This window comes from Pangasianodon hypophthalmus, chromosome 6, assembly GCF_027358585.1.
Source record: "Pangasianodon hypophthalmus isolate fPanHyp1 chromosome 6, fPanHyp1.pri, whole genome shotgun sequence".
In the NCBI taxonomy this organism is placed as follows: Eukaryota; Metazoa; Chordata; class Actinopteri; order Siluriformes; family Pangasiidae; genus Pangasianodon; species Pangasianodon hypophthalmus.
This window is the reverse complement of record NC_069715.1, coordinates 9,442,125-9,465,902: the sequence shown is the minus strand read 5'-3', so window position 1 is coordinate 9,465,902 and position 23,778 is coordinate 9,442,125. Positions and strand designations below refer to the sequence as shown.

General features: G+C 37.4%; 1 protein-coding gene across 2 annotated transcripts in view; it reads left to right on the top strand.

Moving 5' to 3' along the window:
- Positions 1-23,778, top strand: part of tbxas1 (thromboxane A synthase 1 (platelet)) — a 64,678-nt gene that overhangs the window by 23,467 nt on the left and 17,433 nt on the right. For both annotated transcript variants that reach the window (XM_026927329.3, XM_026927328.3), the window contains exons 4-10: positions 1,775-1,827; positions 5,074-5,170; positions 8,843-8,959; positions 15,704-15,792; positions 15,978-16,126; positions 16,398-16,528; positions 17,486-17,809. In XM_026927329.3, the coding sequence (XP_026783130.1) occupies positions 1,775-1,827; positions 5,074-5,170; positions 8,843-8,959; positions 15,704-15,792; positions 15,978-16,126; positions 16,398-16,528; positions 17,486-17,809 (960 nt within the window). The remainder of the gene's footprint in view (positions 1-1,774; positions 1,828-5,073; positions 5,171-8,842; positions 8,960-15,703; positions 15,793-15,977; positions 16,127-16,397; positions 16,529-17,485; positions 17,810-23,778) is intronic.

Genomic DNA, 23,778 nt, shown 5'->3' with positions numbered 1-23,778 from the left:
AGAGTCACAAGCTGCCATGCATACAAAATCAGTACTGTGTGCGAATCTGTGTGCATGTGTGTTACTCTAGCAAGATTTTTTTTTTAAATTGATTTTATTCCTTATCTGAAATTTATCCTCAAATGAACACACTCTCAGAATTGCTATGGAACCGAATATTTACGATAATACTGAGGGACCTCTTTATTATTTCAGAGGAAGGAAATGCCAAGATGTGTCACTGCTGCACTCTCAGTATATCCCTCACCACAAATCAGCTGCAGCTGAGCTACAAGTCCCTCCCTGTCTGTACTGCCCCCTAGTGGCTGAATGAAGCCCTTCATTTTCAGCCTCTGATCAGCTTTATTCACAATCCTCTGCATCAGATGGCTCAGCTAACTGTCACATCCCTTTAGAACACACAGCCTTTAACGTGGCTTTATAGTGGTTTAAATAGCCTAGACATTTTGCAGTGTCAGGTGTTGTTAGCTTTAGAGTTTCACCCTTGAGGGTGTGTATAAATAGGGGCGAAGCATGTTTTAAAGGGTCATGTAACAGATCATCATTTCCATTTAGAGAAATTAGTATCACATGCTTAATGTTAGCACTGGGCAATATGAAGATGTTTTGATATTGTGATAAATTATGTGACAGTACACTATTCTGAGATATTGCTGATATTGGAATATCTTTTTATTTATTTATTTAGTAATCCAAACTGACTGGAAGTATCTGATTTCATGTTAAAATTTTGTACTTAATCTTTAAAATTTTTACAGTTTTTTTTTTTTTTTTTTAAATTTTTTTAAATTTTTAAATTTATTTTATTTTAAAATATAAAAAAATAACAATAAACATTGTATAAAGTATCAAACTTTTTTTAATGCAACACTACTGAATTTCTGGAAAATTCTTAGTAAACCTATATATCATGAAATTTTATATATATATATATATATATAGCGTCTTGTAGAAATGTTTTTGAGAATCGTGATATATTTTTGTAAAATCCTTCGTGGAGCCTTCATGCAATGATGAAATCTGTGAGAGCACACACTGACCTTGGTGGAAAGTAAGTGGTGTCAGTCATGCCATGAAAGGCAATTAATAGAAGCTGAATAAATGACATGGCAACATGAGAGACATATATGAATCTTTTTTTTTGTGCCCACCCACTGAGAACTGAGAACAAAAGGAGTTCATGTTCAACTCTGTCTCTTTATCTCACTCTATTTTCCTCTCCTTTTTCATGTGGTCGTCCTTTGTCTTTGCTTTTTTTCCAACCCCTAATTTGTTTTCCTCTATTCTGAAACTCACAAGCTCTGTGCATTTGTAGTGCTAATTATCATCACTATCTGTTACCACACTAAGGTGCAAACCAACAGAAAAGTGGTTGGATCTTTTAATATTACATATTCATATTGTAGCTTAAAGAAAATCTTTTGTTTTACAAGCAGCACAAGAATTCAGAAGGTGACTGAGGACACACACACACACACACACACACACACACACATACACACAGAGTGAACTTGGATTTTTTTTTCAATGGTTGTGATGTTAGATTTATTAAACTGTCAATCAACTGTCATGCTCGTATAAAAAAAATGCAGCTGGGTAGAATTTAAAACAACACACAGACTCTAACAGAGCACAAAGCTTGATCAGTCCTAATGAATTTTTTCTTAGTGATTATAAATGGTCAAGTGACATTCCTTACATATTTTTTACTGTGACATCTGTGTGTCCTCTGCAGCTTACACACTGTAACTGACATCTTTCCGCTTGCTTCTAGGATTTTTTCAAAGCTCAGAAGGACCTGGTCAAGCAGTACGGCCGAGTGTGTGGGTATGTCAACTACAATCAATTGACACATCTTTTCATCAACTATTAATCATCCCGTTTTGATGATAAGGTCCAACAGAGAGACTTTTATATTTATGCATCAAGCTTTAGCTTTCAGATTTGTAGTAAGTTATTATACCTATAATTTAAAGGTTTGTAATGAAAATGTGTCTGCAGTTTGAAAACAAAAATGACCCCTAATGTCATAAAAAAAAAATGTGTATCAATCCTAATTGTACTATTCAGTCTTTTGTGTCTTTTGAACCCACTTCAAATTATTTCTCTCCTGCTTTCCTCACAGACATTTAATGCTACAATAACCAACAAACTTAGCTTTAGGCAAGTGGCCCATTTTCTCCAAACTGCTCCCTTTCTTAGAGTTTTAAAGCCACAGCAGCACATTTTCTATAAAGCTTCAGGCTACTGAACAGAACATGGCACTGCTTTTCATACCGATGGCCTCACTTTCACTTCCATCCCTACTCTTTCATCTGTCCTTCCTCCGCATAGACCTTCATTCATTATTAACTGTCCTCTTTCTGTAGTTTTTAAGTTGAATCAACATATTTGTCCAGATTTGATAGGTTGGCATACCTACCGTTCTAACTTTACATGAACAGTTACGTGCCTGTGTGTAACACACGTGCCTTTATGTCCCCTGCTAGACTCTTTCATAATCAAGAAGTGAGAGCAGCTCACAGGCCTTTTAGCGTGTTTTGATTTAGTTCAGTGCAGTAAGATGGGCAGTGAGATTAGCGTGTGTTTGATACCACCGCCTGCCCAGAAGAGATCAAAGAAGCTACGAAGGCACCAGGCTTCCTGTGTTCAATGTGAGCTGTGTGGAGGAACTAAAGGGGGGTTGGGGGGTGGGGGGTTGGAGGGGGGGTGGATTTAGATTTAGTGCCCGGAGCAGAAAACAGGGCAGTAAGTCGGAAATGCGGGGATAGATGTCAGGAGACATTACTACAGCTTTCAGTCAGAGTAATCCAACAGGCTGAGAGTGCATTTCAAAATCAAACACTCTGAAATATATATTACAGTAATGCACTCTCACATACTGTATGTACGCCTAGGATCGCTCATCAATGTTCAGAAAAACTGAAGTTAATAAAAACACTTCTTTTAGAAAATTCAGCACTTCAGCAGAACTCCTCGTCTCGTGCTGAATGAAGGTTTTCATTTTCAAGACATTTTCATGTCTAAGTGTCTGGCTGCATGCCAGAGACTGCACATATTTTTAAAAAAAGGCTTCTTTTCCCAGTGAGAAGGAAAGGATTGCCACAAATTACATGGTTAAAGGGATTACTGCCATTGCATTGGCACTGGACATCTGGGTTCTCAAGAAATTCAGGCTCTCTAAAGCACTAGTTTTCTAATTGGGGTCCGGGAACCCTCAGGGGTCCGTGAAACATAGATAGAAGGTTCATGATTTTTAAATTTAGTTACAGTGGTGAAAATAACAACCCACCATTATGGGATTAATCCAAACCCTAATAATTAAAAAACTAAGTAGGCCTATAAATAATGTCAACTTTAACCTAGTTCAGGAATAAAAAAAAAAAAAAAACTATAGCTCTGATAAATAGACATAATATTTTGTACATATTTAATAATGTTAATGAATTAATAAATTGATGCTAAGGAGGTCCAAGGAACTTATTTTACAGTTAAAGGGGTACCTTTAGCATTTGTTCTCCTAGCTCAAAGGAATAACCCAGCATATTTCTACTTCACTATCTACTGCCTCTGTAGCATACACATCAGCCACTTTAATAGGAACACCTGTACTCATTCATGCAATTATCCAATCAGCCAATCATGTTACAGCAGTGCAACGCATAAAATATTGCAGAGACAGGTCAAGATCTTTAGTTAATGCTTTTCTGCTCACCATGGTTGTAACAAGTGGTTATTTTGAGTTACCATAGCCTTCCAGTCAGCTCAAACCAGTTTAGCCATTTTCCTCTGACCTCTCAGATCAACAAGGCATTTCTGCCCTCAGAACTGCCACTCACAGGATGTTTTTTTTGTTGTTGTTGTTGTTTTTCACGCCATTCTGTGTAAACTGTGATGAGACTGTTGTGTTTCTGAAATACTCAAACCAGCCTGTCTGGCACCCAAAACCATGTCACAAAGTCAAAGTCAATGAGATCACATTTTTTCCCCTTTCTGATGCTTGAACATAAATTGAAGCTCTTGATCTGGATCTGCATATTATGCATTGTTCTGCTGGCACAAGATTGGCTAAGATTGGATAAGTTCATTAATGAGCATGTGTACAGGTGTTACTATTGAAGTGGCTGGTGAGTGTATGTGTGATTAAGCCAGATAAGAATTTCACATATTTTCTTTATTGAGTAACATGCATATAATGGAAATGTAAGGGCAGTTGCTTTGGCAGTCAATATGCCAAGTCAGTGCAAAAAAATTGTGCTTTCATTGATTCTTTAGTCAAATGTGATTTTAAATTAGTCTCTAAATTCAGATCTTGTACAAGAAAAGGGCCTTTCAAAGATAGAGCTACTTTTTCAGAGTGAAGAATGTGTAGTTATGTAAGTACAGAGATGCTTTGGTTTGCTTCAGTGGTGATAAAGGTTAGGTTTTAAAACACTGGAGTATTTCTTTAATAAGTGAAATAAATGCCTGTTTGCTAATGGTATAATCCATAGCCTCCTACAAAGGGAAGTCTCTGTGGAGAGTGTGGACTAGAGCTTTTAATTGTTTCAGAATTTGCCTGTAAAAGTTTTTTACTGCTTAATAACAACGCTTAATTATGTACTTTTATTCTGTGAAACCAATTCTAATTTTAAAAAAAATCTGCTAATAGGAATGAGTTCCTGTGTGGGGAGGAGAGAAATCCCAGAACATGCCTATGCATGCAAACAAAAATGCATGCTTTATTACTGCATAATCAATAAAATAAGGCACTGTGAGCTCCCTGACATGGGGTGTGTGTGGGACATGTCTGAAGTCATTACTGGTCTGTCCCAGTAATGGGAGAGAGGGTGTGTGTGTGTGTGTGTGTGTGTGTGTGTGTGTGTGTGTGTGTGTGCGCGTGTGTGTGCTTAAGAAAGAGTGAACGAGAGGCTATGCTTGTTATTTTGCTGTGATTGTCATGAACAGCACCCTGTTTGTTATTAATTTATTCACTCTGTGTGTGTGTGTGTGTGTGTGTGGTTGTGTGGGTGTATGTGTGGGTGTTTGTGCACGCACGTGTGCGTGTGTGCGTCTGTTTTGCTCTGTTTCTAGTTATTATCTAGCCAGACAGCCAGTGGTGGTGATAGCTGACCCAGACATGCTCAGACAGGTTATGGTGAAGGAGTTTCATAACTTCCCAAACAGAATGGTGAGTGTGACATACTTACTGATGACATATTCACGCACACATGCACACATGCACACATGCACACTTACAATCGTGTTAAGTGTAGGTTTAAAAAAAAAAAGGGTGACACTATAGTAGGCATCAACATCAGTTTACTAAGAAATATATTTCACATATATTATATTTATTATATATTATATATCGACTTGAAATTAGCACCTACTCACCAATAGGGTTAATAATTTCCACTTTCAAGTAGATTTATAATAAAGTCTACATATGTAGAGCTTTTAGAATGCCTCCTTGTGCATCTTTTTCACTAGCTTGACCATTCTACTCCAGTGTACCACATACACTGTAAACATGTTTACAGTAAAATATGGGCAACACAGTTGCCAGTAAAAGAAAATGTAAATGAAACCAGTTGTAATCTACTGTAACTCTTACTGTACTGTACTGTACTTACTTTTTATACAGTATGCTACTGTAAATCAACAGCAGTGCTGCCAGAAGAATAATAGGTTTACACTACATTACTTTTTACTAACTTTTTCAATTTATACTATATTTTCAATTTTACTTACATTTTAGATGCAAAATTCTATCAAATTCAGTGGTTTTTGATTTCAAAAGACAAGAATTGTACTAGACTAAATTTTCAACAGGGAAAACAATAGATGTAACTTTTAAAATGTCACATTTTATGTTAATAATTCACAATGGTTATTTCCCCCTAATTATTCCAGAAACTGAAACCCGGGGTTTTCATTTTAGAACAACAATCTGAAAGTTACTACTCAAGAAAGGGAGACGACACAGAGGTCCAGAGACCTAACTTGTTAGCTGATGTAGCTAGCTAAGTAAAATAATTAATGTGAATATTTTGAAGGTGAAACTGCTGTTAGGGAGTCAAAAAAAAAACAAAACTGGCTAGCTAACTTAAAGTACATTAAAAACAATACATTTTATTTGTCTCTAGCTAATTTCAGCAACTAACTTACTGATATAACACTTTGAAGGAGAAACATTTTCACTGCTCAACCCCTTCTGGGTGAAGTGAATCATTTGTGATGATGTTTTTTATAGTGAAAATGCTGACTAAATTTCACTGAAATGTTGTGCCTGAAACCAGGAGTTTCATTTCAGAACTACAAACTGAAACTTACTATTCAGTAAAGTGAAAGGGCACAGAGCATTAGCTCAACAGGATTTACGCTAAATAGCTAGCTAACAGTAAATTGTGCTAAAACAGCAACTAACCAAATTGTTAGCTGAGGTAGCTAACTCAATAAAATAGTTAACGAGCATACTTTAGGTGAAACTGTTGTCGTGGAGTAAACAAAACTAGCTCGATAACTTAGGCAAATGATTTTAGTGAAATGGAATTTACTCCTAAAGAAAACAGCATGTTAAAAAGAGTACATTTTAGGCTTATCTATCCAATTCATTTCACCAACTAACTTACTGAAGGAATGCTGAATGCTATTGTGTCTTATGAGCTACAATGCAGTTCGTTTCAATCCCAGATCAAGATTATTTATTACATAAAACAGCATGTTGGTAGTAATTCCTGCTTCGCTCAGGTTGTGTGTGTATGTGTGTTTCTGGAAAGAAGACTCAATAAGTGTGTGTGTACAGTGAGGCATCAGTGTGAGCAAAGCACCACTGGCACCACTGCACTTTCAACTCCCTGAAGCCACTGCGGTCACCATTAATGATCACATGACTTATTTATCAAAACAAAAGGTCAGGTTTTGAGCTAGCCTGGGTCTGGGAGCAGAGCCTTCTGGGTAATGTAAGGATAACAGCAGGAGCAGATCAATACTGAGACCATGTGCCTTGCCATGTATAAAACCCCAGTAGTTTATAAATATCTTTATATCTTCATATCATATCTCAGCCTGTGACCTGCAGAGCACTGTGGTGTGGGACGTTTGGTCAGTGTGGTATGCGTGTGTGTGTGAGTTTTACTAAGAAGCTCATGATACACACACCATCTGTGACAGACAGCAGGAGAAAACTCATAAAGTGGATCACCATGGCAGCCCAGAAACAAACATAATGTGTTGGCTTCTGTGTGAACAAATAAATACTCGACATTCCCCTACCAGATACACACCCACATTTAGAAATATGTACTCAATACTCCGTAGAGCTGAGCCTGCTCTCGGTTATCTTTATTCTCACACTGTAGACATGACACGGACTAACAGATGGACAGTTGCTTTAATTAACTGTATTAAATAAGCCTGTGTAACCACCGCAGTCAAAGTTCAGTTTTCATAAAAAATTTTTTTAAAAAAGAACAAGCTTCAGACAAACCAGCTTCAGAGGAATCCTTTTAGAGTCAAACAGAACCTTGAAAAATGCTTTCTGTGAAGGACTGAGATCATGACACTCGTGCATTTATTCATTTGGCAGATGCTTTTATCTAAATCAACTGTTCAAGGGCCCCACGGTGGAATTTACAGTCGTCTGATGACTAGGTCAGGATGGTAACCACTAAGTTATCGCTGGCTTATCCATCCCATTAGGCTGGATCTCATATGACTTCTTTTTTACAAAATATCTTGTAAGGGTGCAATGATAGATAGCAGCAGAAAGACAAGAATGTCTGACATTTTATTTGAATTCTTCAAATAGTCCAGTGTTTTTCATCCTAATCTCTATCCACTGCTTCTGGAGCATATGAGTGATTACCACAAACAGGAATTCCTTGTACTTATAGAAGAGGAAAAGTCTGTTTGCATTTATAATGGAAGTCTGAGGGCAGATGTTGGGCACTCAAAACTGTTTATATCACAAACATGTATTTTTTGTAGAACCTTTTATTTAAATCCCCAAAATTTGTAGAATTCAACCAATGTTTCAGATGAAGGGACCATTAGTTATATGTAGTTACGTGCTGTAGTTTGGATTCCACTAAACCATTGGGAAATCATAAATAATTTGAATTGTGTGTTTACATTATTGCTTACATATTTTACTGTATTGTGTAGGACAAATTGGATAAAACTACACAATAACAGCTTTGGTAAGAATTTCTTTTATGTCTGTCTCATTATAAGATCTTTATTCTTAGAATGTTATTATTAATAATTTTTATCCCATTTTCTACCAATTTGGTCATTTGCCAATTCCCATCCATCTGCCCATATGACACCTAACAACCACGGAGGGTTAAACCTAGCACTTGCTTCTTCTAAGACATGTGACGCCAGCCACCATAACTTTTCGAACTGTTGCTCATGCTATGTTACAGGGCAGTAGAGGAGAGGAAAGTGCTGTCTGCCCTCTTTTGCATACATGAACTCATGGATGCCCATAATTGATTAGTGTTGCTCTGATTGACACGAGAGACAGTTGCATCATCCCTCCTACACAGAGAGAATGGACAATTTTGCTCCCTTGGATTCCCGGCCACAGATGACTGTGCTATCATTAGGATTTGACCTCACGATCTCCCGACGCTAGAGTGACTGCTTTTCTGTTGCACCACTTGGTAGCGAGGTTGCATTATTATAAGTACATTTTGTTTCCATTGTTTTATAAATACAGGTAAACATGTCAAAATACATAAATACAGTACAGACGCCGTGATAGATATTAGCCTGAAAACCACCAGTGTGCTGTATATGGACTAAACCTGAAACAGTAATATGACCTTTCATCTTTGTCTTCCTAATTATTTAGTTATTTAGGATGGCTACAAAGCCGATGAAGGACAGTCTTGTCATGCTGAGGGATGAACAGTGGAAACGAGTACGCAGCATCCTCACACCAACCTTCAGCGCAGCCAAGATGAAAGAGGTAAACTCTCGCACCAATTCTGTGTTCTCACCATTTTGGTTATTGAAATCTGTGATGCGTGAAATCCGATTGAAAAATGTCGATTGTTGACACCGTAACTGCAGAAGGGAGTGTATTTACTTGAATGTGGTTATTGGTTTGGAACAAAAGTGTAGATCATCTCATTTCTAGAGATATAAAGGACTTGTCATAGAAGTAGTGTAAACTTCAGTCTCTTTTTTATCAGCAATGCTTTGTGAGGATTGTTATGGCATACATAATGCATTATAAGAGATCAGATTAACAGTCAGTGTGTATATCTTATTGTATTCTTTCTTATGGAGTGTTTGATCTGCCTCGGTTTGCAGAATACAAGTAAATCTTCTACACTGGCTGTGAGCAGAATATACTTATTTAAACTGCTACTGTGAAATTGCAACACAGGATTCTTATTAAAAGAACAAAATGATGCCTGGTGTAGAGGTATTTGTAAAATGTTCAGTTACATCAATCTGACAAGTTTTTTCGTTCACACACTGTTGCTAGGAACTACAGTACATGATATTACAAAGGTCTTATTATTTAAATATTATTTATTTATAGAGAGAGGACAGTCAGTGGCAGCCATCAATTTATTATTATTTGCTCAATATTCAGTAGACAGTTTGGCTGCATTTTATGTGGAGTTTCACATATTCTCCATGTTTGCAGAGGTTCCTCCAGGTTCTCTGATGTCCTCGCAACTCTCAAAAACATGCTGGTAGGGGGGCTGGTGACTCTAGGTTTGAATGAGTGTGTGAATATGATCCCCGTGTTCCCGGGATAGGGTCCTGATCCACTGCCACCCTGATCAGGACAAAGCGATTACTAAAATGATTGAATCATACAGTATTTTGGTAAGAGCAATAGAGCAAGTACATGCTGTCAGTTCAGCAAGAATAAGAAATAGTGAAGAATAGAAGCATAAAAGAATGAAATGGGACAGAAGTAGAGCAAAACAAACATTGACTCAGCTTCAATAAAGCTGATACCCAACATAAAAGAAATACCTAAGGAAAGATAAAGCTATTGGCTTTGGCATGGGTTTCTGAATCAAGTCCTGGAAGGCTAGAGTCCAGTGCAGTTTGGTGATTTCCCTGCTTTAACACACCCACTAAACCTGGTAATTATCTGGTGAGTTGAATCAGTTTTTTTTTTTTTATAAATAAAAAGCTGGGGAAGAACAGTACTGGTCTCGAACACCCCAGGAATCCTGGCATAAGCAATTGTAGGCTGAGACTGCCCAGAAAGAGTTAGAGTGAAATTTGTGTGATTTGTAGGGCAAGACTTTTGGTTTCATGTGACTAAAACACTTGAGGTTCATTAGTTTTTCTCAAACAAATGAACTCTCAGCTCTTAATTTTTAATAATTGCTCACTTCCTTGTATGAAGAGCCTTATCACCAAAATAAATAGACACTGCAGTGTTTTAATCTATAGAAAGTTCTCTCCGATGATTCTACTACCTGTAAAGGGGAGATTTTCTTTGTGAAATGGTAAAAATAGTGACTCGTGAACTGTATTGGGAGAGTGACATCAGATAAGGTGACATTAGAATTTGGTGACTCCAAGCGAGAGAAAACCACAAGCGTCAGACTCACTGCGGAATAGCATGGGAGAGTGAAATCCTGGCCACAGTGTAGCAATGTCCTAAATATTTAATGACCTCATAAACATCTTTACTGTCAACACCAAACCCGAGTCCAGGCATGCAGGGCATGTTTGTTAACTTAATTACAGCACACAGAATATTATTTTCTTTCTCCCGCTGCTTTTAGACCTGACCACACTGTGTAGCTGGATGTGGAACCAGAGCTGACGTATTAAAGAGTATAATGATAAAAAGCATTATAAATCAGGAATATTAATGTATATGAGTATCTGATGTTTGTTTGAGGCTTTCTTTTGTGAAGTAGAATCAAATTTAAACTCACAGTATTGTGGTTTGAGGGACTTTGCCACAGATCGTAGAACAGTTTCTATTATTATTTCAAACAGCAAAAGAACCATTTGATTAAAGCATTTAATGTTTTTCCATTTAAATAGTTGCAGGCAGGATACTGCGAGAATTCTCTTTGAGTGAGAGAATCACTCAGAGAACCTGTATTTAAATCTAGATAATACCTGGAAAGTGATGTGCTATTTTTATACACAATACTTGCCTGCATTTTTAATTTTAAATCTCAAGGACTTTGACATAACATTCAAACATCTTGCATCCTGTATTGATTTTCATTAGTTGTGTTGGAGTTGCAGGAAGAGACAAAGGACTTTGCTCCTGTCATCCTCCATCAGCTTCTCTAGTCTTCTTCATTTGCCTTCAAGCCCAGCACTGATTTGATCTGATGCACACATCCTGCTACAACATACGAGCATACACAAAGACACAACAAAATAGAGGCAATGAATAGGAATTGTTTTCCCGTCATTATTTTAATTAGGAATCTGTTTTGAATTGATGACAAATATTGAAATCTGCCTGAAGGAACGAAGTCTCTGACTGTACACCATCTGAACAGACAGGTCATCTCTCCACACAGCTGTGTGTTGCAGAGGGGATCACATTAAGCACTTCAGAACTATGTCGAAGTGACTACATGGAGCATTTAAAACATCCAACATACTGTTACTTTTCACAAGTAGCAGTGGAGCATTACATCAGTGTATGCACAACAACCACATTCACTCTGCTCACATTCACCACCATATTGTAATAACACTACCGTAAACCTGTAATTAAAGCCAGTCAGGCAAACTAAAACCCAGGAAAAAACATTTTACTAGCTACCAGAAAGGTAGATTGCTGAAGTCAGTAATTCTCAGAAGATCATATTCCAGTAACATTAGAATTAAACAGTTTAAATGGTGTGTTTGTGCCCCAATCTTAAAACTCCTTCCTGGAGCACATAAAAGCTGTCAAACTACAGTATAACTAGCCTACAGTTCACTGAATGGACCAAAATAATTGTTTTGTGTATGTGTACTGATTATCTGTAATAGGGTATTTATGAATATATGTGGGACTTATGTGTGAAGAAATAATTATTTGAACACAATTGTTTTTGTTATTTAATATACTGTATTTCCATTGCATATAAAGCACTTCAAGTTTGCATACACTTAAATGTCTTTTGACTTTGAACTTAAAATTATAAACAAATAAAGTATGCATGAGCATGAAAAAAACATGTTTAAAAATGAAATTCCTATGAAACAATGTATTCAGACACTATATAGTTATATCCATCCATCAATTTTCTATACTGTTTAACTTAAACAGGGTCGCAGGGTAGCCTGGAGCCTATCCCAGGGATCTCGGGGCACGAGCCGGGGGACACCCTGGGTGGGGGGCCCGCCCATCGCAGGGCACAATCACACACACGCACACCCATGCACACACCCATGCCAGTCAGCCTACAACACACCCCGAGTCCTGGAGGTGCAAGGCAAACCTGCTAACCACTAAGTCACCGTGCCCCCTATACAGTACTGTGCAAAAGTCTTAGGCACTCTATTTTTTTTTTAGTACAAACTTTGTTATAGATTTTTATTTTATGTCTTCTACATTATCAAGGCAGTACAAAAACTTTTTATATTTCCAAACATTCATTTTCTAGCACAGTTAAATGTTACAGAAAAATGTTTGTATGTCCCTAAAGAAAGCAGCATATTACATACAAGACTACTTTTCAGACAAAAAACATAATGAAGGCTGCTGGGTTTTGCTGCAAAAATAAGAAGCAAGTATGACAGTCAAAGTCTCCAGAAGAACTGTGGCTGCTTCTGCAAGATGCTCAGCAAAACCTACAGCTAATTTCCTCATAAAACTGCACAAATTGTACCTGAGACTACTCATTTTTAAGGGTCGTCACATTTTTTAAATGTAGAAACATTTAATTTCATTATTTTTGAGGGCATCTTTGCTGTACAGCATTTCTTTGTATGTGCCTAAGGCTTTTGCACAGTACTGTATATACTACATTATTGAAAATTTTGAAATTGCGAGTCCATCAGAGGGACTGTCATAACCTTGGGGAATTGAAGATGATTTGCCAAGTGGAATGGGCCAAAATTGAACCACAATGCTGCATACCATAGATGTCTGAAAGCTGTAATTGCCAACAATGGCTTTGCAACAAAGTACTAGTGTTGTTCATTTATGGTGTCAGAATACATTTTCCCTAGCATTTTCATTTCTTAAACATCTTTGTTTCTGCTTATGAATAACCTTTTGTTCATTTTTATAAGTACAAAGTCAAAAGACATTATGTGTGTAAATTTCGAGTGGATATATGCAGTGGGATTATATTAAATAACAAAAATAAAAGTGTGTGAATACTTATTTTCCCCTCACTGTATGTCAAATTAGTTGTGTTTTTCTTAATCTGTTTATTGTTTTTTTTCTCTTGTTCATTTATAATTCATGTTATTTAAACGATACTACTGTCATGGCTTATGTTGAGCTGTTATGCAGTGCTACCCCTGAAGGGAGTGACCTTGGGCGAGGGGCCATAAGCCTATTGGTTTAACGGAGCCCTGGATACAGCATTCATAATATTATATAATTAATATTTATAAAAGAGTTTTTTTTCTATTTGTTGCTGTTTATTTTTTTTTCTATGATCGGGAGTGGAGAAATCTTCTGCTTAAGGTAAATATAGCTGGCTAGCTGATAGGCACAGTGAGAGACGGGATGCTGTGAGATAAGGCAGCAAGTGACGATTAGGATTAAAATACATCACAATAGATCTACGTCATTTCTATGAGACACGATATGCATCACAATACATAAGATTGCTAACAAACTGCCTGCAAAACAGTAGTGCTGCATTTAAAAAAAGTGAATAACTTTTAGCTACAAAAATAGCTAAAAATAGCTACAAAATAGCTACAAAAATAAATTAAAAATAAAAAGTGGACAATAGGAAACAGCTGTATAAGAATATTTTAATGATTTAAAACACTACAAAATGTTATCATCAAATCAGCTGCTTCTAATCAGTTTCTAATTAGAAAAACACACATAAAATGCATTAGAAAACACACATAAAATACATTAGAAAAAAGATATTATGATACTTGCGATATCTCAGAAAAGTGTATTGTGGCATAATTTATCACACTATCTATATTATATTGTCATATGGCCCAGCCCTAGTTAGGATATTAGTGTGGCTCAGGTCAGCCTGCACTTTCTCCACTCAGAATTTGTCAGCTGGTCTTGCTTCAGTGCTCCATAAAGTCTCTCCCTCTCTTCCCTTTGCCTATTTTTTTCTTTTTTTTTTTTTTTTTTGTCATTGCTGCTTGCACCCTCATCTCTTTCTTCCTGAGTGAGCAGGATCAATAGGCAGGTCTGGTGTAAGATGGAGGCTTTTCACAGTGTCAGTCATTGGCATCTGAGGGGAAAGCTACAGTGCTGCATCTGAGAGAGAGAGAGAGAGAGAGAGAGAGAGAGAGAAAAGAGGTAGTGAGTGGGAGAGATCACCAGTACTTCTGCTCAGAGTAGTGTGACCTGACTCTAGTGCACTGTACTCACTCACTGACTTGACTCAGAGGCCAGACAGGTTTACAGTACCTTGCATAAATATTCACCCAGTTGAACCTTTCTACATGTACTGCATTTGTGTTATAATCTGGAACTGAAATGGACCTAATTGGGATTATTAACATAAATCTACACAAAATAGCTAATAATATTTAAGATGGGGAGATTAATTTAATTCACAAAATTGTTTATCAGTTAAAAAAAATAAATGTTGTGATTGTGCAAGTATTCACCCCTCATTGCTGTAAAATCCTTACTTTATTTCTGGTGCAAGTTGATTGGAGTTGACTTGCTGACCTGAATATAAATACATCTGTTTCTGGGCAGCCCCAGATTTTGGTAGAGAACATACCTAAGAGCATCATGAAGACCAAGCAACTAACAAAACAAGTCTGAAAAAGTATCAATCAGGGTTTGGTTATAAAAAAACATCCTTGAATTCGAACATCCCACAGAGCACCATTAAATCCATGACCTTAAAAAATATGAAAGAATATGGCACAACCATGACTCTGCCTAGAAGAGGCTGTCCACTAAAAGTCAGTGACCAGGTAACGATGGCATTTTTCAGAGTTGCAACCAGAACTAATTTACGTGTTTCACACCAATGGGGTGAAGATTTATTCAATCCCATCTTTTACCATTTTATTTGTAAATAATTTTGCAAACCAAATTAACCCCCCCCCCCTATTTTGTGTATATTCATGACATATAATCACAAATATGTCAGTTTAAATTCCAAGTTATTAGCTCAAAGGGAATTAATAGTTATGCAAGGCACTGTACATGAACATGTATATGTGCTCTTTAAATGTGAAAAAAAAAAAAAAAAAAAAGTTAATGACTTAATTAGCTGTGGTTTGATCCATTATTATCGTGGGTGTTTTTTTTTTTTTTTTGCCCTTGGTGATGACCTGCAAAATTAAATGGGATTTTAATTGATTCTTCACTTTGCAGTAGCCTCGCCCATACTCTTCTAGCAAGTTATAGATTTGTTCAAGCACTGCCTTTCTCATATCACTCACAATTTTATCTAGGGTTTATGCTAAATCTCTTACGGTGGATTTATTTATTTTTTTTTTTAAAGACAGTGCTTAAATATTTTGACATTTTAACATAGATAATAAAAGGTTTGAAGTGTAAGACAGTACGTGATTTCAATGTTTGTGTGTTTTGGCACAGATGGTCCCTCTTATCCATGTAGCTACAGAAACATTACTGAACAACCTGAAGGCTTACGCGGAGTCTGGAGAGAGTGTCGACATCTACAGGTATGACTGTATGTCTGTGGGCATGTTTTTATATCTTAATAGAGAAAAAATGTCCCCACAAGGTTAGGAATATCTGACATTTTTGACCTTGTGGGGATGTCTGGCTGGTCCCCATGAGGAAAAGTGATTTTTAGTGTGTACTGCTTAAAAGATTGTGGGGGTAATGCATTAATATTTTCCTGCAGGTGTTTTGGTTGCTTCACTATGGATGTGATAGCAAGTGTGGCGTTTGGCATGCAAGTGGACTCCCAGAACAACCCCAGCGACCCATTTGTGCACTACGCCTCCAAGTTCTTTGCCTTCTCTTTTTTCCGACCCATCATGTTCATCTTCAGTATGTTACACTGTCACATTTAGCCATTCATCTAATCCAAACACCCTTCAGTGCCTATTATTTCTCTTTTAATTATTCAACAGCTGAGGTCACATCACATAGGGAGCTCCATAAACGACTATTTGATATGAACTTTAATGAAGGCAATATAAAGATATAGCACATTTATTGCAGGCTGGGGAAAGAGGTCTCATTTAAAATCCCTTTGACCTTGTGTTTATGACTTAAGAATATTGGTAAAAGGCCTTGTGGTTGTCCTTTGTGCTCTTAGTGACTTTCCCGTTCCTGATTGGGCCGTTCGGTGGCTTGATGCGAGATAAAGACAGCAGTGCGATGAGCAGGTTCTTCACCACTTGCATTCAGAAACTTATAAAGCAGAGGGATGAATTGCCACCTAGTCAGGTACAGTACAACCTTGGAGGAATAAAAAAAAAAAAATCAGTCATGCATATAGTTGAGTGCAAATATAATTGTATGCCCCATGATTTCTGTGTATACATGGAAACTGTGCATCCATTTTGCAGTTTATCTACGAATAAAAACAGACAAATGAAGTTTTGGTGTTAGGGCTATAGTCAAGACTGCCATTGTCACGTCCAAGACCAGGACTAGCCAAGATTGAGTCAAGACTGAATTTTAAGGGGGTTGATGCCAAGTCAAGATTGAGTCCAAATGAAAGCGTGACCAATTTAATATCAAGACCGAAAAACCTCAAATGTGTTTCAAGGCCAAGCCTTTACTTCAACTAGTTGGTTTCATTTGTACATTACGCCAATGATTAGGCTATGTTTTCTAGAAGAAGGAATTACATCATGTCAAACTTTGTGAAAAGAAAAGACAACGTGAACATAAATATGTTCATATTTAGCAAGATCAGTGCTCAAGACCAAGACCAGACTCAAGTCCTACAGCCCTCGATGGTCTATCCTTCAACAAGATATCAAAATTGTTTTTCAAGGTTTGAAAAGAACCAAAAAAGAAATGAAATTTTCCAGATGTGATTTGAAGAAAGCAGCGCCTTACATCTGGCAGGGTTATAATGATATGTGAAGAGGAATGGGGAATGAATATTACAAATGTGATACACAAAGAGGATGGAGGCAGTTTAAAGGCAAACTGTGGGCATACAAGTTATTAGAGAACATTTATATCGTATTCAGTAAGGGAAATGCTAAACTGATATCACTTTTATTTTTTTCAGAGTTTAAACATCCACACAATTGGATCTTTTTTGTTACTTGTGACTATCTGTGAAACCTAAAAGAATACATTTTTGTCTTATTTTGCCCTAACTTTTACAGTGTACTGTATTTCCCCTAATAGTCTCCTGTCTTAAACTTTGTCCCATGGCTTTGATAGAGGCGGAGGGACTTCCTGCAGCTGATGCTGGATGTGAGGAGCAGTAAGGAATGTGTATCCCTGGATCACTTTGACGTGGTCAATCAAGCAGATGAGCAAGTTGTGGCTGACGGAAAGTCAGAAAGCTCCCGTGAGTCGGCAAAACGCAGCCAGCAGAAAAGGATGATGACGGAGGATGAGATCGTAGGCCAGGCCTTCATCTTCCTCGTCGCTGGCTATGAGACAAGCAGTAACACTCTTGCATTCGCCTGCTACCTGCTGGCCACCCACCCGGACTGTCAGAAGAAAGTACAGAGAGAGCTGGACAACTTCTTAAGCAGACACGTGAGTGGGGGAAAAAAAAACCTACACCAGCATTTAAGTCTACCCTGAGTTAATATGTAAATATGTTTGAGCTGCCACCCTTAAGATTCTAAAGGAGGGTTGCATTTTAAATCACCTCTTCATTTTAAGTTTGTTGTAGTTTGCTGTATTGTGCCTTCTGTTGTTTCCAGGGCAAATGCTGTATGCCAGACCAACAAATAAAAATTTCAGAGCAGCCACTGCATTGAAAAGCAAGCTGTGTTTGGTTATGTAGCCTCAACAATGTGGGTACTGTCTGTCTGAATGCTGAGCGTTCTCCTGCATTTTGCCTTTTTCCATACAAGCACTCAGTGCCATGGAACGCACAGACCCACTCATAAATATAGCACAGGTTTGCAATAATGGTGGCACTTCGGCTTCTTGGGCATGCGTGTGCGTTTGTGTGTGTGTGGGCAAGAGAGTGCAAGAAATAGAGAATGGTAAGGGACAATTCCTTGCTGAAACCTGCAATCTTTGTGCAGAGAGAGGAAGGGTGATGGTGGGAAAGGAGCAGAGGGGGCTGAGCAGGTATGTTTAGTGTGTGCTGCTAAAGGAAATAAAGGTCTCTGGCTGACCCACATTGCTTTTTCAGTCATCTTCACTTCACTGTGAAGTCACTTTACCCTGCAAAATAGCATTCCAACGTCAGGGCTTTGGATAAGCAAAACTGCATAATGCAATTTTTCATGAAATCTATGATTAAGAAAGACTGGTGGGCGCGACGGCATGACTCCGTGCTCAGATAAACAGCTCAGGGAGAAAAATGTAAGAACGGTGAGAGCATGAAGTGTTTTAGCAGCTCTGACTACTAGAGCACTGGCAGTTCTGTTCAACTCCTTGTCCTCTTTTCTCATAATGCTACCGTAATAGCTGACACATAAACCCAGCCTTGTTAAACACGCGCCTGCATCTGCTGAATCTTAATACCCGCAGCCAAGGCCAGGCAGCCGCTCGGATCAAACGCAGAGCTAGTCCATCTCAATGACTCCCTTTCTCCACTTTCATCTTATACACTTACTCCCATTGACGCTCACATGCTCCATTTAGTCCTGCTCAGGAAGTCTGGGTCTTTTTAGCTTTTTCGGGCAACAGGGAGTTTTTGAAATGTAAACCTTGGCTGCAGCATTTGGGGCATCATTTGTTACCAATGGCAGCTTTCGCATGAAACTCCTTTTTTCTTCAGTCATGCTTTTTGTGAGATGAATGCTATTAATTTTTTTTGCTTACCTACTCTAAAACGGGACTTTTTTATTAGATAAGTCAAACAGATGATGTTGAATTCAGCATTTAGTTATTTTATTCTTGTTTTCTTCATCCCTGCGCTACTACATTTCAACTGAATGACTTAAACACCTGCAATTTACCTCTTCTTTTGAAGTATTATGTAATAGGGTGCTTTCATACACATTACGTTAATGCTTGTACATTTTGAAAAGTTTTAAAGAAAGTTATTTCACGGTTTTGGCAGTTGTGTATGGTGTCAGCAGGACTGGGTTTCTGTTGGTGTGCTTAGGAGATGTGACTGCATACCCAGCAATAGCCGTGCTCTTTAAGTTTTACATGGAGCAGCTGGGCATTGGTCCACAGCAAGCCATCTGACCATAGTGGATATGAAGGTCAGTGCGTTCCCCCCGGCTGAGGCTGCACTGCCTGGCACAACTTTTGAATTTAACTCACTGAGGAGCAAAGGGCCTTTCAGTTTATTTTGTAAATGCATCTTGCTGTGCTCAAACTGAATGCTCCTCGGCACTGAAAGCTTTTCAAATGTCACTCTCCGGCTCAAGCAGCACAGAGCGCCGAGTTTGTACCACAACACTGATGTACACAGATGAAGTAAAAACACTTTAAAATGTCAACCTTTTTTTAATGTTTTATTTACCTAATTGGTACTTATCATGCTATTTGAATGACTAATTATTGTGTACCGATTTATTAATACTACATTTATGTTAAAGTTGTGTGCTGACTTGAGCCCAAAATGGCATCATTTGCTGTTAAATGGTTCATTTGTTTAACAGTTAGTGTCATTAGCTTTCTTGGCTGTAGGTGCATCATTGGGTGTCATACATGGCCCTGTTTTTCTTCTTCTAGATGGTAGTTATGAGAACACTGATATCTCAAAGTGGAGACCAAATATTGTTTGGTAATGTCCGATAGACTTCACTGTTATGCCACTGCAGAGGTGACATAGTGGTTATTACCACAATTTAATATATTGAGACCACAGGTTAAACTTCTTGTCGCCACAAGTTAAGTTTCTTGTGGTCAGGAATTAATAATATTAAGGCCACAAATTAGGCTATGTTTCTCAAGCTCTATTTCATGGCCATGAAAATTTTTTTTTTTTTTAAAAATCAATTGAATTAGACCATTATGGCAAGCACAACCTAAGCATGGAGATGACTGATAATATTGCATTTTACTTGAATTCTAAAAGTGAATAGATTTTTTTTCCATTCCCACCAAATAATTAATTGGAGGCCTCGTGTTAAGTATGACTTTCCCAAAACATTTTAAGTCATGGGATCAAGTTACACAATTTGTGGCCACAGCTTTGGTATCTCACCACCACAACATAATAATTCCATGAGATACCTCAAAATAGTAAAATAGTAGCCTGAGTGTATTAATTCATGGCCATGCCTTATCAAAAAATAACTACCATAACTACCATATCACTTAATATAACTACCATAACTACCATATCACTTTAGGGGTTTGTACTGTACATAGTAGTAAAATATTTATTTGTTCAGCAGTCGCTGTCATGCTTTCTTGGCTGTAGATCCTAGATGCTAAATTAGTAGACAGATAGGAATGCTGCATCTTTCACCTTCAGAATGTCACTTTTACTAATCCTCTGGTTTTTTTTTTTGTTTTTGTTTTTTTTTTTAACATAAGCAGAATCACTGACTCAGAGCTGCCTCGGAGCTCTAGCATGCAGCAGTTTTACTATTGGGTGGTTTAAAAAGTAAAAACGCAAATTCTTTGCTGCCTATCAGAGAGTGTGTGGCACACATTGTGTCTAGGCTCTCATTTTCTCTTCCTGCATTGTGCGGTGGCTCCCCAGGGTGTCCCTCATTAATTTGCCCTTTTTTTATCTGCATAAATAGCAGAGTGAGATGAAGCAGAGCATCACCTAATGAGTCAGCCAGAGGTGGGAGACGAGGGCAGGAAGGCGAGCCATGTAGCAAAATTACACATTTACAGCCTCAGCCATTCCTGCTTTCTGAAACAGAAAGCTTTGGAGAAGAAAAAGACAAAATTCATGTCTGAATTCATTCCCTATTTACCATACAGTGCAGTATTCGGGTGTTCACGATTTTATAAATCCAGGCTACAACTGATGCACTCTACTTCCACAATAAGCACAGTGATTTCTTTTAGCTTTAGATTTACACTCAGGAGACTTCATATATAAATATTAACATAAAATGTACCAGTAAAGCCAACAGGTACATGGTGGTGTATTTCATTTTTATTCAGATTTCAGTTTCTGATTTGGTGAATGAAGTTCAAAAGTTACTTCAGTATTTACACTGGGAAAGTTCTCTGTATTCAGAGATGGGTTATGCACATATAAAATACAATATACAGTATGAATGGGAGGATGACAAGCACTGAAATAAACATCTAATAGGAGTCTAGTATATTGGCAATATATTGCTGTCTTAATGGTAATGATCACATTAATCACAGCAAATCTGGCTTAGATAAAAAATATGGCATCCACACTAATTGTTGTGTAGATGCCTTGATACGATTTTGGATCAAATTTGTCTCCCTTACTGCTGCCCGATGTAGTGTTTTGTGTAGAACCGTCTATGTAGTAAATTAGTGGGTGAAGGAGTGATTTCAGACACACTGTAGAATTTTTAAACTGCCCATACTAAAGTGTCTAACAGTCTCAGAATTCAATGTGGTTTAAGTATGTTAAATCCAGTCATTTACATAGATATGTCTTTTCCACCACTACCACTCTGAGCTTCGAACATACAGCAGAAGTGCATAGTATGATTTTCTAATTCAGACTGATGATGTAGTAATTTTATGAAATGGCTGTTACCTAATACACAGTGTAGGGGTCATGAAGGAACACTTGGCTAAAAGCTATGAGCTGATGTTATTCATGTATGAGTAGATTAATATTAATAGAGCCTGCTATTTTAACAAAATGGGTGGCCACTGACACTTAACCTTCATCTGTTTTCATATACACTCAATTGCCTTCAGAGGTTTCTAACTGTTTTTCATTGATAGGAAAAGCTTTCTAAGACATTATCTTGAGTCTGTCTGACAGAGTGACAAGGTTATCTTATTTTAAGGGAAATAAAGGAGCATAGACTAGGAAATATATCTTAGTCTGACAAAAGTTTGGGGTTTAACAGGGTAATTACTTGAGTACTTGAGAATGTTTCAATATGCTGAAGTAAGCAAAGGCTCATGTAAAATGCGGCATCTCATTTGCCTCCCTAGAAGGCATGAACTCCAGACAATTTGAAAAAGTATATTTAGGTATGTTTCCATTTGGCTAATATTAACTGTTTTCTTTGCTAATACCAGCTTAGACTAGCACTGATTCCAGTAGCCAACTTAAACTGGCTAGGCAGCTAATCTTGCTAATGGTAAATAGTGGTTATTTACATGATATTTTACTTCTGATTAATTCTTTAGCAAACCAAGTAGCATTAGTCATGCAAACAACAAGCAAACTAACAGAGATTGAATGATGTTTTTAGGCAAAATGGCTAAGTTGCTTTCAAAAAAACGAAAATCATCTTCTAACAGTTTTTGATAAGTAATAAAAATTGCTTTTTACATGAAAATATGACTAACATAATTGCGTCACTTTGACTTGAATTTATTTTTAGCTGGATACTTCCACTTTTAACTGAGTACAATTTTGACACATTACCTATTTCTCAAGATCTATTTCATGGCCATGAAAAGTGTAACTCATGGCGACTATTACATTTTAAAATTTTAAAAAGAAATCAATTGAATTAGACCATTGTGGCCAGCAGAATCTAAGCATGGAGATGACTGATAATATTGCACTTTACTCTTTACTTCAATCTTGGAATAATGCACAAATATACTGGACATAAGCTCATGTCAGCTTAAGTGAATTCTCAAAGTGATTCGATTTTTTGCCTGCCAAATAGTTAACTGGAGGCCTCATGTTAAGTATGAGGTTCCCAAAACGTTTTAAGTCATGGGCTCAAGTTGCACATAGCTTGTGGCCATAGCTTTGATATATTACCCCAGCAGCATAATAATTCCATGAGATACCTCAAAATAATTAACTCGTAGCCTCAGTATATGAATTCATGGCTATGCGTTATCAAAAAAAATAACTACCATGTCATGTTTTATACTGTACATGATAGATACAGTAAAAGATTTATTTGTTCTGCAGTCGCTGTCATGCTTTCTTGGCTGTAGATCCTAGATGCTAAATTAGTAGACAGGTAGGAATGCAGCATCTTTCACCTTCAGAATGTCACTCTTACTAAGCCTCTGTTTTTTTGCATAAGCAGTGTCATTGGCTGAGAGCTCCAGCAAGCAGCATTTTTACAATCCGGTGGTTTAAGAGGTAAAATTGCAAATTCCTTGCTGCCTTCCTAAGTGAAAATCATCACAGTTTTCATCAGTAATTTCATCAGTCAAAACATTTACTTTTTTCTTTGAATTGAATATATTTTTGGCTGGATACTTCCACCTTTAACTGAGTATGACAGTTTGACACATTATCTATATACTTTCAATTAAGTATAATTTCTCAGTAATTTTCCACGCTGGGTTTAAAACACAGAGGAATTGATATTTTATGTTTTAAAAATTAACATATACAGATCATGGCAGCTCTTCAGAGAAGACGAAAGGCAAAGGCAAGGTTAGACAGCCATAAAGAGGGTGAAAATATGAACATGACACAGAGCTTCAGGAAG